This window comes from Canis aureus, chromosome 8 (assembly GCF_053574225.1).
Source record: "Canis aureus isolate CA01 chromosome 8, VMU_Caureus_v.1.0, whole genome shotgun sequence".
NCBI classification, from domain to species: Eukaryota; Metazoa; Chordata; class Mammalia; order Carnivora; family Canidae; genus Canis; species Canis aureus.
In genome coordinates this window covers 46,744,771-46,762,986 of record NC_135618.1, presented here as the reverse complement: position 1 = coordinate 46,762,986, position 18,216 = coordinate 46,744,771, and the positions used below count along the sequence as shown (strand labels likewise).

The following is an 18,216-nucleotide window of genomic DNA, read 5'->3' as shown; positions in this document are numbered from 1 at the left end:
TGGGTGGATTTGTCCCTGTAGAAGGGCCTCTCTGTCTTTCCTGGGAAGGAGACCACCTTCTCTGTACTACAGTGACCTGAATCAAAAAGTATTTGTCATTCCATGCTATTTGGAAACCTTTTTGGTATCTGAAGAATTAAGCCTTCTTTTAGTAGAAATAGTTTTGAAAAGAAAAGTATAATATTTACTCAAGAGAATAGAAGGGAAGAGTTACAGATTCTTTATTTCCCCTGTGACTACAGTTATGTGTGAATAATGGTAGTAAAGAGAGGTAGGTCTTTAAAATGTGCTTTGAGGGGATCCCTGGGGGGCTCAGTGATTTAGCGCCTGCCTTTGGCTTGGAGCGTGATCCTGGAGTCCTGCCTGCACGGAGCCTGCTTTTTTTTTTTTTTTTTTTTTTTTAAATTTTTATTTATTTGTGATAGTCACAGAGAGAGAGAGAGAGAGAGAGGCAGAGACATAGGCAGAGGGAGAAGCAGGCTCCATGCCGGGAGCCTGACGTGGGATTCGATCCCGGGTCTCCAGGATCGCGCCCTGGGCCAAAGGCAGGCGCCAAACTGCTGCGCCACCCAGGGATCCCCGGAGCCTGCTTTTCCCTCTGCCTCTCTCTCTGTCTTTCTCTGTGTCTCTCATGAATAAATAAATAAAATATTTTAAAAAAATAAATAAAAAAAATAAAATGTGCTTTGAACTTGTGGCAAACTAATAGAACCTCAGTTTTATGATGACCCCTGGATGAAAAAATCCTGATAAGAGTGTGATAATTAAAATTAATTGTTTTCTTCTTCTTAGGTCACCACTGTCATATCCAGGAACACAGGAACAATATGCGGTAATGATGGGGAATATCTGCTTAACAGCCCTGCAAATAGCTTGGGAACTATAATGTGTAGTGGGGGTTGGTGGACTGCTGCTTTGTGGGCCCAATGTGGCCTGTTGCCTGTTTCTATAAATAAAGTTTTATTGGAACACAGCCATACCTATTTGTTGACGTATTTATCTGTGGCTGCTTACATGACATATGGTAGCTGAGACAGAGACCATATGGCCCACAAAGCCTGAAATATTTACTCTCTGGGCACTTACAGAAAGAGTTTGCCAATCTCAAACATGTATAGGATGTCATTTGTTGGCACGCGTGGGCAATTGTCCTGTATCGTCCTTTCTCCATGAGTGTAGGTTGTGCTAATTTTCTTCTGGGACCCTTGAAAATTACCCTTAGTCCACCTCTCATTTCACTGAAAACAAATGGGACAGACTGTGTTGTGAAGGAGAGTGCACAGCAGCTTCCATTTTTATTAAAGAGAAGGGAGGTTCTAACAATACTAAATGGTGCCAGGATCCTAGGAGGGAACAGCTAGAGATGAAACTAGTTCAAAACACAGCGAAAGCCCGGTTCTCTGGGTCTTAGATTAAAGGCCCTCATCTGTACACACTGTTAGTGTTAGTTCACCCGTGGCTTTTGTCTCTCTGAGTTTTGATCCTTCTAGATGTCACTTCTTTCTGCCTGCTTCTCTCTCTCCCTCTTCTCTGTTTCCTTCCCTGTTTTCTTGCTTCTCCCCTCCCTCCCTCCAAACAGATGTAGAATCAGAGAGTATTATGGCTAGAAAGTACCTGGAACAATCTATTAATTTTACAATATGTTTTATAGTCTTGACATTTACATTTGGAACTGGGTTCCCGAGAGGTTAACTGGCATGCATGTCACAAGTCACCTCCCTTGTTAAACGTTGATCGTTTCAGTTTTCTTGACTACTTTTGTCAGCTTACACGAATTTCATAAAATGAGACTGAAAGCTTGAATATTTATCTGTTCTTGTACTATTTATCTGATCCTGACTCTTAAAACATTAAAGCAGCAATGGAAATCACGAAGGAAACTTCAGAACTTTTATATGTATCAAAAGAATGAATGTGCTCTACTTCTTCGGTGACAAAGAAGTTTAATAACCCCACTCCCAAATCAGTAATTGACCTCAGCAAACAGTTACAAAAGAGGAAATACAATGGTCCACGAAAATGTGGGACATTATTTGCACCTGATGAGTCACTAAATTCTACCTCTGAAACTAAAAAAAAAAAAAAAAAGACCTAGCAACAATAAATTTGGGAAATCATTGGTAATCAGACATGCAAATAAAAAAGAGTACAGTTTTTCACCTAGAAATTAGTAGGGGTTTTATGTGTACACAAACACACAGGTGCACTCATATTGCACACATACTACCTACCCAGTGTTGATGGGGGTGCCATGAAGGAAACTGCTAGGTGTGTTTATTGTTATTGCCCCTTTGGAAGGCAGTTTAGAAATACTGGTCAGAAGCCTTAAGATGCTCATTCTTTCTGACCCAGAGTTTCCACTTGGAGGAATTTCTCATGGGCACAGAGTTGGGGATGTGAAAAAATATTTTGCTGCATTTTTCTTCATAATGAGAAATTGAATTTTCTCTTAAAAAACAAGCAAGATGAGATGGTGGTGGCATGGTCTGGGTTCCCATTTTCTTAGAACTGTGCTTATCATATAAGGCTCTGAAGTTTTCAGTACAAAAATGAAAATTTCCTAGTACCCTGACTTGTTCCGTGAAGGGCTTCAAGTGGTAACTTTCTTTTTTTAAAGGTATATTTACGTGCTCTTGTGAGAAATCTTTTTAATGAAGGCAATGATGTTTATCGGGAACATGATTGGAACAACTCAATAAGCCAGTACACAGAAGCTTTGAATATAGCTGGTTATGCAAAGTCTGAAGAAATTGTCATCCCTAAAGAAATAATTGAAAAACTGCATATAAATCGTATTGCTTGCTATTCTAATATGGTGAGTTGTGATTTTTCTAAAATAATGTTTCTAGAGAGAAAAAATGTTTTCAGTAACATAGTACAATAAAAGTCAATTTTCTAATTTCCATTCTTAAGAAAGACATATTGACTCCTTTTAGAATGGCCCGAGGCTTTGAAAGATCAACTTGGGCTGAATGTTTAGGGATTTTAGAAATCATTTGTTTCTTGGACTAGTCCTTGGAGTTGCCATGTCAGTCTGGCTTCTGGGCTGTCTGCTCATAAAAGAAATCAGCACAGGAAGATGCAGGTGTTCACAGATTTTTGTTTTCTGTAATGGATTCTTCTTTGGTTAGCTGTTTGGAAATTATATTTCCAGTTGATTTTTTTTTTTAAAGATTTGATTATTGGGGCACCTGGGTGGCTCAGCAGTTGAGCGTGTCTGCCTTCTGCTCAGGTCATGATCCCGGGGTCCTGGAATCGAGTCCCGCATCGGGCTCCCTGCATGGAGCCTACTTCTCCCTCTGCCTGTGTCTCTGCCTCTCTCTGTGTGTCTCTCATGAATAAATTAATAAAATCTTTAAAACATTTTTGATTATTTTTTTGAGAGAGAGAGAAAGAGCACATGGATGTGCTTGCATTGTTATGGGCAGGGAGAAGGGGAGAGAGAGAATGTCCCTCAGAATACCTGCTGAGCTTGGAGCCCAATGTGTGGGTCGATCTCACGACCTCGAGATAATGACTTGGGCTGAAATCAAGAGCCAGCAGCCTAACCAGCTGAGCCACCCAGGTGCCCTTCCAGTTGACATTTTAAGGAGCTCCAACAAAGGGTGACTAGTGAAGAGAGTAGGACGACAGGGTGAGGCCTGGGGCACCACCTGTGTCTGGAAAGTTTTATTTCTTGAGGACCTGGGGATGTTTATGGCCAGATGTTAATGTTTATCTGATCTGGGTGATGGGTACATGGGATTCATGCTATTCTTTGTGCTTTTGCATATTTGAAATTTTCTAATGAAGATAATTTTTTAAGGGTTTTTAAAATTTATTTATTCATGAGAGAAAGAGAGAGAGAGGGATCCCTGGGTGGTGCAGCGGTTTGGCGCCTGCCTTTGGCCCAGGGCGCGATCCTGGAGACCCAGGATCGAATCCCACATCAGGCTCCCGGTGCATGGAGCCTGCTTCTCCCTCTGCCTGTGTCTCTGCCTCTCTCTCTCTCTCTGTGACTATCATAAATAAATACAAACTTAAAAAAAATAAAAATAAAAAAACAAAAAAGAGAGAGAGAGAGAGAGGCAGAAACACAGGCAGAGGGAGAAGCAGGCTCCATGCAGGGAGCCCGACGTGGGACCCCATATGGGATCTCCAGGATCAGGCCCTGGGCTGAAGGCTGCGCTAAATCGCTGAGCCACCGGGGCTGCCTTCTAATGAAGATAATTTTTTAAAAAAAATTTTATTTAAAAAATTTTATTTATTAATGAGAGATACAGAGAGAGAGAGAGAGGCAGAGACACAGGCAGAGGGAGAAGCAGGCTCCACGCAGGGAGCCCGACGTGGGACTCGATTCCGGGTCTCCAGGATCACGCCCTGGGCTGCAGGCGGCACTAAACCACTGAGCCACCTGGGCTGCCCTGAGATAATTTTTATTTTTTTTTATTTTGTTTTTTTCTGAAGATAATTTTTAGAAAGAAAAATAAAACTTTGAACTTAAGAGATTAAAAGGTATGGGGGTGGTGGTGGTGGTAATAGTCCGGGCCTTCATTTGTTTGCCTTTGTAGGAAGACCTCCGCACAAGAAATGAATTGTTGCTAACTCTGTTTGGTCTTACATCCTAGGGTTTCCATGATCAAGTTTTAGAAGAGTGTGATGCAGTCCTCAGTTTAAATGCCAGTAACTGCAAAGCTCTGTATCGGAAATCTAAGGCTCTCAATGACTTAGGAAGATACAGAGAGGCTTATGATTCTGTAGCAAAGTGCTCCTTGGCAGTGCCTCAGGTATGGAACTCCTATTTCAGTTCCTTGGTTCACATCATAACTATATCCTTGCTCCCAAGTGGGGAGATGGCTTTGAAAGAGTTCCCGTTCTCCAGCCAGCTGCCCACGTGCTTCAGCTGGGAACAAGGCTCATAAAGCAAGTGTCTCAACAGAATAGGAGTTCCGGCTGTTTTGCCTGTTTGTCTTCACAGTTAGTAAATATAACCCTCCATTAATCATATTTTCTTTCTTTCTTTCTTTTTCTTTTTTTCCAGGATGAACATGTAATAAAACTAACTCAAGAACTAGCTCAGAAATTGGGATTTAAGATAAGAAAAGCATATGTTAGGGCCGAGGTAAGCTGAGGTTCTCTCCATGAGGTATTTTCATTCTGTTTTGTAACTTTAGAGTCAGTTCTATTTTTAACTTAATTTTTTAAAATTAGTGTCTTTATTTTCTTGCAGCTCTCATTAAAATCAGTTCCTGGGGATGGGGCTACCAAGGTAAAGTTATGACTTCTGTAAGACTCATAGCTTTTTGTAAAACAAAACAACCCCCCCCCCAAAAAAAAAAAAAAAAAAAAACAGAACCAAGCAGAAGCATTTACAGTTCTGCTTTTAATATTTTTGGTTTGTTCTATTTTTGAGAGCTTTTTGTTCCTCAGACACATAATTGGCCAGAGCTTCCTGTCCTATAAAAAGAAACAAACAACCAAGTAATATCTTTTAACCAGCATTTCCTGAAGCCTGATGGAGCATTTTACAGGATGTTCATAGATGTTAGGTTTTATTAGAAAAAATGGCTCAGGGACACATGCAAATTTCGGATGTCTTTGGGTTAAAACACAATTAACGAGTTGTGTTTTAAAAAGGTAAGTGTTGGAGCTGTTAGGATGCCATTGTGAGTGGGGAGTGAGTGGTGGCTAGACTAGTCCTTCTGGAACTGGTATATGCTCCTGAACATCCTTTGAGAAATACTGTGCACAAGAAACAGGCGGTGGTGCCGATAGACCAGCCCTGCTTAACCACGTGTCACCGACATTTATATATTCCATCTGTTTCTTGGATCTTAACTGGAAGGAAGTCAAATTGCTGGGAGAACTTACAATGCTGTCTTCGAGTAAGATTTACAGATTGCTTGTAGTGGAGAATCCTGAAAATACTATGACCCGTTATTTGGTTTAATTTCTAGGCTTTGAACTGTTCTGTGGAAGATATCGAGCCAGGTATGTTTCCACATGTCATCTTAATCTAGAAAGTGCCAGCTTTAGATGTTGTATGTATTGTAGTGTTGTCAAATACGGTTGCTGTGTGGTTATTAGTATTAAAGCAAGAATAATTTCGAAAACTACCTGGTGCTTCTGGATGTGCCGGCCAGTGGTCGATAATACTGGATGTCAGTAAGCGGTCATTGAACACCTCCTGTGGCCCTCCCAGCATCTCATAGCTCTGCCCAGAAGGGGCCCAGGCATTTTGAGAAAGACGGATACGTTTTCACAAGTGACTATGTCTTTTCCTGGGTAAAACAAATGACTTTTAGAATTATTTTTACCCTTTTATTTGAATCGCTTTTATACTGTTGTCTCCCTATTGATTTTTACGATTGCTTTCGTATTTTCACCTAGCTCTTCATTTTCTCTGTTATTGGCTCTTGACACTAGTCTTAATGTGAGTACACTGAAAACGAATGAGTACGTTTCAATCCATGTTACAGATTTATTAACTCCGAGGCAGGAAGCAGTTCCCGCTGTCTCTGTACCTGCATCCAGTTTCTCTCACCAAGTTGGAAGTGAGCTGGCCTCAGTTCCTATCATGCCCTTAACTTCTATTTTGCCACTGCAAGTGGAAGAGAGCCCTCTGCCATCAACAGTGTTGGCAAACGGAGGAAAGACTCCCTTTGCTATGCCAGAAGCTTTTGTGGATGATGGAGATATGGTCCTTGGGGATGAAATAGATGACCTTCTTGATTCGGCCCCTGAAGCCAATGAAACCGTTATGGTAAATTTCAGCATTACTCCTCTCTTCTGAAGCCAGGCTTAATTTTTATTTATTTATTTTTTATTATTATTTTTTAGAGAGTGTAAGTGGGGGTATGGGGAAGAAGGGCAGAAGGAGAGGGAGAGAGAATGTTAAGCAGGCTCCAGGCTCAGTGCCTAAGTGGGGTTCGATCTCGTGACCCTGAGATCAGGACCTGAGCGGAAACCAGGAGTTGGATGCTTAACTAACCGAGCCACCCAGGCACCCCAAGCTTAATTTTTTTTTAAATAAATTAATTTTTTATTGGTGTTCAATTTTTTTAAATAAATTACCAAGCTTAATTTTTAAAAAATTGCCACGTAACTATTTTCAGCAATACCTGTCGGCTGAACTTTGCGTCTCTTAATTTGAAAATCACTTTGACCTTTTCTGGTGGTAGCAGGCTCATGTGGTTATTTTTTAAGTAAAATAGGATTGCTAATCAAGTAATGAACTGGTTTTCCTCAACACCTTTGGGAATTACATAGTATGGAAAGGGAACATTTAAAACTCTGAAAAAGGGTGAGCCTGGGTGGCTCAGTCGGTTAAGTGTCTGCCTTGGGCTCAGGGCATAATCTCTGGGTTCTGGGATTGAGCCCACATCAGGCTCCCTGCTCAGCAGGGAGTCTGCTTCTCCCCCTGCCTCTTCACCTCCTACCCCCACTTGTGGGCTCACAATGTGTGCGCGCATGCACATGCACATACACACACACACACACTCTCTCAAATAAATAAATAAGATCCTTAAAAAATAAATAAAATTCTGAAAAAGATTAGGCATTTGATATTTAAAGTAAAATGGGTCTTTTGGATTAAGGGCTTAAAGGATAACACCTCAAGGTAAGTGTAAAGCCAAGGTCAGGCTAGATCTGGACGGCTCTTGTTTTTGTATGGCCTGCAGAATAGGAATGGGGGGGTCTTATATTTTCAAGTGGCTGGAAGAAAAAATAAAAGAATGGTATCTAGTGACACATGAAAATGAGATGAAATTCATATTTCAGGGTCATCAGTAATGTTTTATTGGAACACAGCCACTGCTATTCACTTACGTGTTGTCTGTGGCTGCATTTACACTGCAGCAACACAGTCTAATAGTTGAAACAGAGGTTGTGGTTGGCAAAGCCTAAAATGTTTAAGAACTAGCCCTTTGCAGAAAAAGTTTACTGACCCCTGCCATAAGTTATATTGAAATAGCAGCAGGAGCAGCAGCAACAGCAGCAGCAATAGCAGGAAGAGGAGGAGGAGGAGGAGAAGGAGGAGGAGGAAGAGGAAGAGGAAGAGGAAAGGAATTCAGGGCGTTTCCAGTGTGGCTGAAATAGATGATGTCCATGTGGAATTGACTGAGAGGAAGTACAGGGTTAAAGGCAGGCACCCTGGGGTTTGGTTTTCACCACATATCTGGGCTTTAGCAACTTTCCTCACCTCCAATTTCCTGGTCTGTACCGTGGCCACACAGTAGGATGTGTCCTGCAAAGTATGAAAATTAAATAGATGGTATGTGGGGATCCCTGGGTGGCGCAGCGGTTTCGCGCCTGCCTTTGGCCCAGGGTGCGATCCTGGAGACCCGGGATCGAATCCCACGTCGGGCTCCCGGTGCATGGATGGAGCCTGTTTCTCCCTCTGCCTGTGTCTCTGCCTCTCTCTCTCTCTCTCTCTCTCTGTGTGACTATCGTAAATAAATAAAAATTAAAAAAAAAATAGATGGTATGTAACTTTCATCAGTACTTAACAAGACACATGGAGGCTCAGTCAATTGTCACACTGATGAGGATGGAGAGAGGCTGCATTCCATTTGTCCTTGTGAGATTATAAATTCACATCCCAGAAGGACGGTCCAGGGTTTCTGGCTTCTGCTATCCCCTTGTCTTGAGTACCCTCCTTCTCCCCCAGCCCCCACTCTATTCCTCTGGATCTTATGAGTCTCATGGAAGGATGAGTGGAAGGTATCAGAAGGAAATGAAAACATGAATGTAACATTTGGCTTGATACAGTACTGGACATCATCCCTGCATCCTTTTTGAAAAAGTGGGCTTGCAAAGAAATGAACTCTTTAGCCTTGATTATTCTAAGTCTTGCTTTTTTTTTTTTTTTTTTAAGATTTTTATTTGAGAGAGAGAACATGAGTGGAGGGAGGGGCAGAGGGAGAGGGAGAAGCAGGCCCCCTGCTGAGTAGAGAACCTGATGTGAGACTCGATCCCAGGATCCTGGGATCATGACCTGAGCCAAGACAGATGCTCAACCGACTAAGCCTCCCAGAAGCCCCTTGGTTTTGATTTCACCTTCGTTATATAATTACCCAGTGTAAGAATTCGTGTCTGTATGCTGATGTTTGAAGCAGTTCGGCCTACTGGTAACTGTCTCCTGGATTTTAATAGAACCTTTTTTCTTTTCTAGCCATCAGCGTTAGTCAGAGGAGCCCTCCCGGCAGCCAGCGTCCCCCCTAGCATACCCTTCTCCGCATCTCTGTTAGGCACCCTGCCCATTGGTGCGAGGTATGCTCCTCCACCCTCCTTCTCAGAGCTGTATCCACCTTTGACTACATCCTTAGAAGATTTCTGCTCTTCTTTAAATTCATTTTCAATGAGTGATTCCAAGCGAGGTAAGAATCAAGCCATTTATGTAAATAATCGCAGTTAATTTTTTAAAAAAGACAGTCTGTGTTTCGTCGTTATTTAACTGACTCTGGCTAGTTGGTACTTGGATTATTTTCAGGGTAGCTGAAAATATAAAAAGTCCGTCTCCAGTTTTAATTTGCCTGGGCTAAATGGTGCCATTCTGGAGATTGCGAAGCATAGGGTTATGTAGCAATGTATGTGGCACCTTTTTTTTTTTTTTTTTTAACAAGAGTGTTTGTTAAGCTGGGTGTCTATTGTTCTGGGAGAGCGGAGGCAAAATGACTTGGAATGTTTTTTCCAGGAAAGGTGTACCCCATCTGAGAGAGTCTTAAAGACAGGCTATCTTTTCAAATTCTGAACGAGGCAGACACTTAGTCAAGACCAATTTCTGGTCAGAATTGTTCAGAATTAGACCTATAGAACTAGGTTTGGATTAGGCTCCATCCCTGGAGGTCAGGGCCCTGTGCCTGGTTCCCTGAGTTTTATAAGGGATTGCTGAGTTTTTGGTCTGACTCCTGTCTCTGTAGCTCCAGGCTTAACATCTACCTTCAACAAGAACGATAACCATCATCATACTGTTCCAAGGCATTGTTACATGGTTAAAGGCAGAAAAATCAAAATGAGATTGATGTAAAGAGATGGATACCCGAAAAACCTGAGATTTGTGGGGAACGGGAGGGCAGAGAGCGAATAACCGAGTGGTAGACTGACAAATAAGAAGGTGCATTGCGCCTTCCTCATTTTCTTAATGTTGTTATGAGTTCCCGCTTCAGGGTTTGCAAAGGAGAGGCTCAGTTCCCACTTGGAGTATGAATTATTGTCTTAGTCTTTTTTAACTTTAGGTCCTGTCCCAGAGGCCCTGCTTTATTAGCTTATGTCTCCAAAACCAGCTCTCTATTTAAGTCGGCTGAAGGGTTATGTACGCCCTTGGTTTCCAGAGTTAAGGAGAAAGTCCACTGCCCTCTCTGGGGGTCAGTAGTGTGCAGGAAAGCTCCTTGGACCCGGGGCGGGGAGTAACGCGGGGAAGCCGTAGTCAGCCCCTGAGCCCTGATGTTCTTATTACGTGATTAGAATGAGAAGGTCTGTTGAAGTGTTTTTATTATTTTAGATCTGTCCACCTCAACTTCTAGAGAGGGAACAGCGCTTAGCGGCAGTAATTCTTCCCTTTTACTTGTAAGTGTCACTTCCTCTTTTGTAAATTCGTCGTCGCTTAAACTTGAACTTGAACGTAGGCCTTTTTGCTTTAAGTAACTGACTTATTTGAATGGACGTGCCGGTGTCCCTTAAACGTTGTGTGTGCTGGGGGAAATCGTGGTGGAATAAGACTCTCCCGGGACATCCAGTAGGAGATGCTCCGTGTTGGACACTGGGGCTGTCCCAGACCAAGGAAGAGGCTCTAGTGCAGCGGAAACGAAACAGGGAAGAGGAGATCAGGGCAGATAAAAAGCCCGCGCTGTCAAGGCAGGACAATTACCTGTTACTTTTAACAACTCGCGGAGGATCAAAGAGAGTTGGGGGGGGGGGCTTAGACACCCCAAGAGAGGAAAACAGAAAGAGACTGGTTTTAAACAGAGATGCACAGCAAGGACAGACTAGTAGCCATTTCAGCAGATGAAGAATGTCCTATTTTTCACAGATTTGTTTCCTTCTTTAGTGATAGTGCAATATTTGTTGGCTGTTTTTTTTTTTCCGTTTTTTGTTTTTTGTTTTTCTTATTCTTCTTGCAGATGAATGGACCAGGCAACTTATTTGCTTCTGAGAGTTTCCTGGGAATTTCAAGCCACCCCAGAAATGACTTTGGAAACTTTTTTGGAAGTGCAGTTACTAAACCACCTTCATCAGTGACCCCAAGACATCCCCTCGAAGGAACCCATGAACTGAGACAAGCTTGTCAGATCTGTTTTGTAAAATCAGGTCAGGACCAACCAATGATAGTATTAATAAGCTCCAGCCCCTAATCTGAGAGTTCTTAGGAATTTGTAAACATGCATAGATAACACCAGCTACTGTGGTTCTTCATCCCCATTTGACTTCTTTCTTATCAAGCAGCGATTATTGATTTGGGCCCCTTGGGAGTCTAATAGGATAAGTCCACTCTTACTTGATATGATTTCATTTATAGAATTACATAGAATAGAATATCTACCTGGCTTTGTTGTTGTTTTTTTTATTTTTTTATTTTTTAATTTTTATTTATTTATGAGAGACAGAGAGAGGCAGAGACACAGGCAGAGGGAGAAGCAGGCTCCATGCAGGGAGCCCGATGTGGGACTTGATCCCGGGTCTCCAGGATCAGGCCCTGGGCTGAAGGTGGTGCTAAACCGCTGAGCCACCCGGGCTGCCCTCTACCTGACTTTGAAATCTAATTGACGTTTTTATGAAATTCTTTGCACCACACATACACGTTTAAAAAATGTTCTTTTTTTTTTTTTAAAGATTTTATTTATCTATTCATGAGAGGCAGAGACACAGGCAGAGGGAGAAGCAGGCCCCATGCAGGGAGCCCGACCTGGGACTCCATCCTGGGTCTCCAGGATTACACCCTGGGCCGAAGGTGGCGCTAAACCACTGAGCCACCCGGGCTGCCCCATTCTTTCTTTTTCAAAAAAAATTTATTCATCTGAAAAAAGAATTTATTCATCTGAGAGAGAGAGAGAGAGAGAATGAGTAGGGAGGTAGAGGGAGAAGCAGACTCCCCCCTGAGCAGGGAGCCCAGTGTGGGGGTCCATCCAAAGACCCTGAGATCATGACCTGAGCTGAAAAGGCAGACGCTTAACTGACTGAGCCACCAGGGCGCCCCGAGAATGTGATCATTTTCAAATAAAGCAACTACTAGAAAAAAAGTGTTCTAAGATCAGTGTTTGATGTACTGTTTATAAAATTAAAGTATTTTCTGGTTGGTTTGTTTCATACCTTTACCCTCAGTCAGGTGATAGAAACAGTTTATCCTAAACCAGACCTAAATTCATTTTCTTTCTTAGTTGTATATTTAACGGTATTTTTTACCTTCAGAAGCCATCAGAATTCTTATCCTCACAGTTAAATAAGGTTATGTTTTGGGGCCACTAGTGTCGAATAAGACTTTGTATTCTCTGACAAGTAGCATATAAGAGGCACAAATTATTTCAGTAGCTTATTTACATTTGGGAATTATAAAAATAGGATTTTTATGGGAATTTAATAATCAGTATCTATCTGCTCCTATCTGCTTGTAAATGTGCCTGTAAAATAAAACATTGCTTCTTGTACCTACAAGCAATCCTTTTTTACATCTTTTCCAGGCCCTAAGTTAATGGATTTTACTTACCATGCTAATATTGATCATAAATGTAAGAAGGATATTTTAATTGGTAGAATAAAGAATGTTGACGATAAATCATGGAAAAAAATACGTCCAAGACCAACAAAAACAAATTATGAGGGACCTTATTATATATGTAAAGGTATGTACTGTAATTACTTAATTGGTATACATGACACAAATAATAAGTGATTTGCTACATTTATTCTAATGGTGCCTGTATTGCTGTTACTAAAAGTGTGTGGGTAGAGTTAATAGTTCCTTGAGTTGAGACATTTGTATTTTTTCTGTTATTTTTACCTTCGTTTTTAACTTCTTTTTTTTTTTTTTTAATATTTATTTTAGAGAGAGAGAGCAAGAGTGAGCGAGCAAGCATGAATGAGGGGAGAGTCAGAGAAAGAGAGAAGGAGAGAATCTTGAGTAGATAGACTCTGCGCTGAGTGTATAACCCAACATGGGGCTTGATCCCATGACCCTGAGATCATGACCTGAGCTGAAGGCAGGTGCTTAACTGACTGAGCCAGCCAGGCGTCTCTTAAATTGCTCTTGAGAGAACCTCGTGGGTTCATTTTTGTCACTTCACCTGAATGTGCTTTGAATGACCTTCAATGATTTTTTAAACTTAGGTGGAGTACATGAGAGAATCAAAGCCTTTTCCCCACCAGAAATAGAAATAATTCAGGCCGTGGTGCTGATGTTTTAGAGTTAGTACCATCCCTGTGCGATAAGATGCGTATCCTTGCTTGACGCTCTCCGTGAGTTGTTACAGACATTCAGACGGTGCCCTAAACATATTAAATATTCACTGGCTTTGAAAAAAAAAACAACAGCCACATTTTAACCATTTTTTAATTGTCTGTCTTTCTAGATGTTGCTGCTGAGGAGGAATGTAGATACTCAGGCCACTGCACGTTCGCTTATTGCCAAGAAGAGATAGACATATGGACGCTGGAGCGGAAAGGGGCTTTCAGCAGAGAGGCTTTCTTTGGTGGCAATGGAAAGATCAACCTCACCGTATTCAAACTTCTCCAAGAGCACCTTGGAGAGTTTATATTCCTTTGTGAGGTACTATCTCCGAACCTTCTTTTCTACTGTCAAATCGGTGAGAGTTTCTAACTTGCAAGCCCAGAAGTAGAAAATACTAAGCACCAGTCAGGCCATATGGGGAGTGTTCACTCACTCAGTGGTAGCCAGTACTAGTATCCAAGAGAATACAAAAAGCTCATTTTAAATATTAATCGGTAGAAGTATGGCATGTATACGTATGTGTATAAGTATGGTACAAAAGTTCTATTTTTTATTATGTTGTTGTAATTTTTCTTCTCTGTCTGTTCCAGAAATGTTTTGATCATAAGCCTAGAATGATAAGTAAAAGAAATAAAGATAATTCTACTTCTTGTTCTCACCCGGTTACAAAGCATGAGTTTGAAGACAATAAGTATGTTGGTAGTTTCTAATTTTTATAGTGACACAATAGATTCTGTTTTTAGCTCCAAATAAAACCAGAGTAGTATCTCCCCAGGCATTTTACCTCTGTGTTCTGTTGTTGCTGAAAGTTGATGAGTATTTAAAAATGTCTATTAGTGTATTTTGGTGGGAATTTTTAAGTGAATTCTTAAATCGATGTTTAATATAGAAAAGCATTACTAATTTGTATCTTCTTATGACATGGATTTAAGTATTTTATGGCTTAATATGTAATTATCTCCCCCACCCATGCAATCCAACAATTGCATAAAGTGATTTATTTTTTTCCGATAGATTTAAGATATATTTTCAGCCTAGAACTTGACATGATGTATGTATATATTTTTATTTGTTTTTCTTTGAAAAAGCTAACGCGGAACAATAATATGCCACTCCGTTTTTGTCTCAGGTGCCTTGTCCACATTTTGCGAGAGACAACAGTAAAATACTCCAAAATACGTTCTCTTCGTGGTCAGTGTCAGCTGGATTTATGTCGACATGAGGTTCGATATGGCTGTTTAAGGGAAGATGAGTGCTTTTATGCGCACAGTCTTGTAGAACTTAAAGTCTGGATATTGCAAAATGAAACAGGTAGGCTTGTGCATGATAAAGAAATGTCTCCTCACAAACCAAGAAACAGACTCCTCAGTGTAGAGAACACACTGATGGTCACCAGCGGGGAGGTGGATGGGGGGATGGATGAAATAGGTGATGGGAATGAAGAGCTTGCTTGTTATGATGAGCACCAGGTGCCGAGTGGAGTGTTGAATCACTCACTATATTGTACCCCTGAAACTGATAGGACAGTGTATGTTAACTACACTGGAATTAAAATAAAAAACTTCGGTGGGAAACAGTCAGGGTTTGGCAAAGCAGTATCAGAGGCTTTTCTCCATCATTGTGCTATGGCAACATAGCTATTGATTTTGTCCTTAGCTTTAAACTGTCACTTTTCATTTTTAGAGTGGCTTGAGTACCGCCTCATGCAGTGACTTGCTGGTACCAATTCAAGCATGTAATATGCTTTTGTGAGGAAGAGAGATTCTTCCGATGGCCCCAAGAGCTATATTTGTACATACTCTGTTGTGAAAAAGAGTGACGTGCATTCAATCCTTGGTGGCAGATTATGCTGCATGGGGGGATGATGAGGGAATCCAGTCTGTGGTCAGGTTGGGGACCGTTCATGCACAGAGGGAGAACTAAAGGAAGGCTTGTACATTTGCCAGGTATCTCACATGATGCTATTGCTCAAGAATCGAAGCGATATTGGCAAAATTTGGAAGCGAACGTACCTGGAGCTCAGGTATTTTCTCTTGTATGCTTTCTGCATTTGGTATCCTTTCTGGGACAGTGTAGTAGATGCCAGTTGTTGGCAGATACGGTTTATACTTTTTTTCTTTTAAATATTATTTACTCATTTGAGAGAGAGCACAAACTGGGGGAGGGGAGTACAGAAGGGGAGGAAGAAGCAAGACTCCCCCCTGAGCAGGGAACCAGAAGCCTTGGGGCTGGATCCCAGGATCTGGAGCCATGACCTGAGCCAAAGGCAGACACTTAATAGAATGAGCCACCAGGTGCCCTAGCTGCAGTTTATACTTATAGTCCCATTTACTTTTTTTTTGCTGTTCATAAGACTTATTCTTAATGTGAAAAAAATCCCAAATTTTAGTTGATCATCATAAAAAAAAAAGTAGGCATCCCATAATACCTGCCAAGTAGGGTACAATTCTCTTATTCAATTTAATTGACAGAACAGTTTGGTTCTTGGGCTGTGAGGGTCCTGGGGATAAGGGAGTTAGACCGTGGCTCTGCTTCCCACCTGGCAGAACTGCTTTATTCATCACCTCCTCGCCTCCACCCCATAAAATTCTGGTTATCATCCTCCAGAGCTGGCTTTCATAAATTGAGGTTTGGTGTCTGTCATCTGCTCCTATCATATTCCCTTGCATTGGGTGGAGAATTGAGGATTTAGTTATCTAATAGTATATATAATAGTATATATAATATATAATAATATATATAATAGTATATATAATCAACTCATCAAAACAGATGGTATCAGGGATCCCTGGGTGGCGCAGCGGTTTGGCGCCTGCCTTTGGCCCAGGGCGCGATCCTGGAGACCCGGGATCGAATCCCACATCGGGCTCCCGGTGCATGGAGCCTGCTTCTCCCTCTGCCTGTGTCTCTGCCTCTCTCTCTCTCTGTGACTATCATAAATAAATAAAAAAAATTAAAAAAAAAAATACAAAACAGATGGTATCAGAAAGTGTATGCTATCATGAAAAGAAATACATGGCAATTCAGCATTTTGTTCTTAGAAAACTGGTGTTCTATTAAAAGTAAAACCTATGTTTTAATTGTTTAAGGTACTTGGCAATCAAATAATGCCTGGATCTCTTAATATGAAGATAAAATTTGTGTGTGCTCAATGTCTGAGAAATGGTCAAGTCATTGAACCAGACAAAAACAGAAAATATTGTAGTGCAAAAGCAAGGCACTCGTAAGTAGCGTGTGAGTGTTACGTGTGTGTGTGTGTGTGTGTGTGTGTGTGTGTAAACAATGCCTGTTTCATAATTCTCTCTACATGGGTATAAAATCATACATATAAGAATGGAAGATTGAAGAGAGCCCAGCAAAGTAGAAAACATAGGAGTAACTGCAAAGTGAAAGAGAAGAGAGTTTTACTATTTCATTGATACGAATTCAACGAAATGGGATAGTGCCTTTCCTGAATTTGATCAGTTCTTAGCTCAGGATTTGTAGGGAATGTCTGTTAACAATTATCAACAGGAAATGAAATGACAGGATCCTAAGGCATTTCTTTTAGGAGGGTTGAGAAAAAAATCTCTGGTCCTTCAGGTACGAACGTTGTACCTGTCCCTTTATATTATGCCTTGTGCCAGTGTGTCTTTGTTTTTTCTGAACTCCATGTTTCTTAGGTGGACCAGAGATCGGCGTGCGATGAGAGTGATGTCCATCGAACGTAAGAAGTGGATGAACATCCGTCCTCTCCCCACAAAGAAACAAATGCCTTTACAGTTTGATGTACATACGTAATTTTTAAGCCACTTTTTTTTTAATTAGGCATTTCAAATCATTAGAAAGTAGTAGTGATTCAGATTGAAACTTGGAGCCCTTTCAATGCTCATCGTAATAACACAATTTTTAAATGGTCCTCTTTTGTTTTCCTTCCCCTTTTGTATGTGTGGTTCTGTGACAGTTTTCAGGTTGACTGGGATTGTGTAAGTTACTTGGAAAAAGGAAATAGACAGTGGACTCAAGAGATAGTCATGGGCATGACCTACCTGTCCTTATTTTTCCGATGAATTACTTTGGGAGTGAGTGGGAGAGAATTTCACTTAAATTTGATTCCTGGGCTTTGCTCTCAAACCCAAGGTCTTCTGCTATTATAATTGCTATTGATAAGTTCTTTTGACTCAAGCAATGGATACCAGCTAAAAAGATACCCTACTTTGTAGAATTTTTCTAAAAGTAACCCAAAGGAAGCATGTTCAGTGTTAGAGGCACATGTTCTTCAAAACCCTCAGAATGAAAGTACCAGACCAACTTAAAGTTAGGGTAGTGTTTCATTCACCGGGTGGCACGTTTCAGATCAGTACCCTCTGATGCCTTACATCGTCTTGACAGTGACTGTCCGAGTGAACCCCTTGAGCTGGCTGGCTCTGGACTTTACTCTTCACGAGAGAGAGTCTGGAGGGATTTCACTGTGTGAGATAACAGAGACACTTGGAGCATTGACAGGCAGTAAACTTTCTGCCCCAATGGCAGACAAAAGGAGAAGCAGTGCATTTGCCCAGAGAAGCAGTGCAGATGGATTGCAGAGTCCCCTCGCACATGCAGAGATCCCTCTCTGAATGGCCCGAGAGAGTTGAGGAAGAGGCAGGATAATTTCCCATCACCCAGAGTACCTTGCATTTTGTAAACTTACATACGTTACAAGGGTTGGTCTCAGAAGGAGGCGGGATGTTTGTGTTTTGTCCACAGTGGTTTTAGACTTGGGGACCTGAGTGATTTAATCAGTGGGCCTTGTAGGAGGGGAAGAAGGTTTA

The 18,216-nt window shown here is 41.4% G+C and overlaps 1 protein-coding gene across 1 annotated transcript in view; it reads left to right on the top strand.

The window, feature by feature from the left end:
- The window catches only part of ZC3H7A (zinc finger CCCH-type containing 7A), a 39,143-nt gene that overhangs the window by 13,074 nt on the left and 7,853 nt on the right, over positions 1–18,216 (top strand). Inside the window, exons 3-19 of the mRNA XM_077906661.1 lie at positions 793–832; positions 2,618–2,815; positions 4,608–4,766; positions 5,021–5,101; positions 5,210–5,248; positions 5,937–5,970; positions 6,459–6,742; positions 9,155–9,359; positions 10,484–10,548; positions 11,103–11,289; positions 12,657–12,818; positions 13,545–13,741; positions 14,014–14,114; positions 14,553–14,734; positions 15,370–15,446; positions 16,513–16,646; positions 17,086–17,191. Of these exons, the coding sequence (XP_077762787.1) occupies positions 793–832; positions 2,618–2,815; positions 4,608–4,766; positions 5,021–5,101; positions 5,210–5,248; positions 5,937–5,970; positions 6,459–6,742; positions 9,155–9,359; positions 10,484–10,548; positions 11,103–11,289; positions 12,657–12,818; positions 13,545–13,741; positions 14,014–14,114; positions 14,553–14,734; positions 15,370–15,446; positions 16,513–16,646; positions 17,086–17,191 (2,251 nt within the window). The remainder of the gene's footprint in view (positions 1–792; positions 833–2,617; positions 2,816–4,607; positions 4,767–5,020; positions 5,102–5,209; positions 5,249–5,936; positions 5,971–6,458; positions 6,743–9,154; positions 9,360–10,483; positions 10,549–11,102; positions 11,290–12,656; positions 12,819–13,544; positions 13,742–14,013; positions 14,115–14,552; positions 14,735–15,369; positions 15,447–16,512; positions 16,647–17,085; positions 17,192–18,216) is intronic.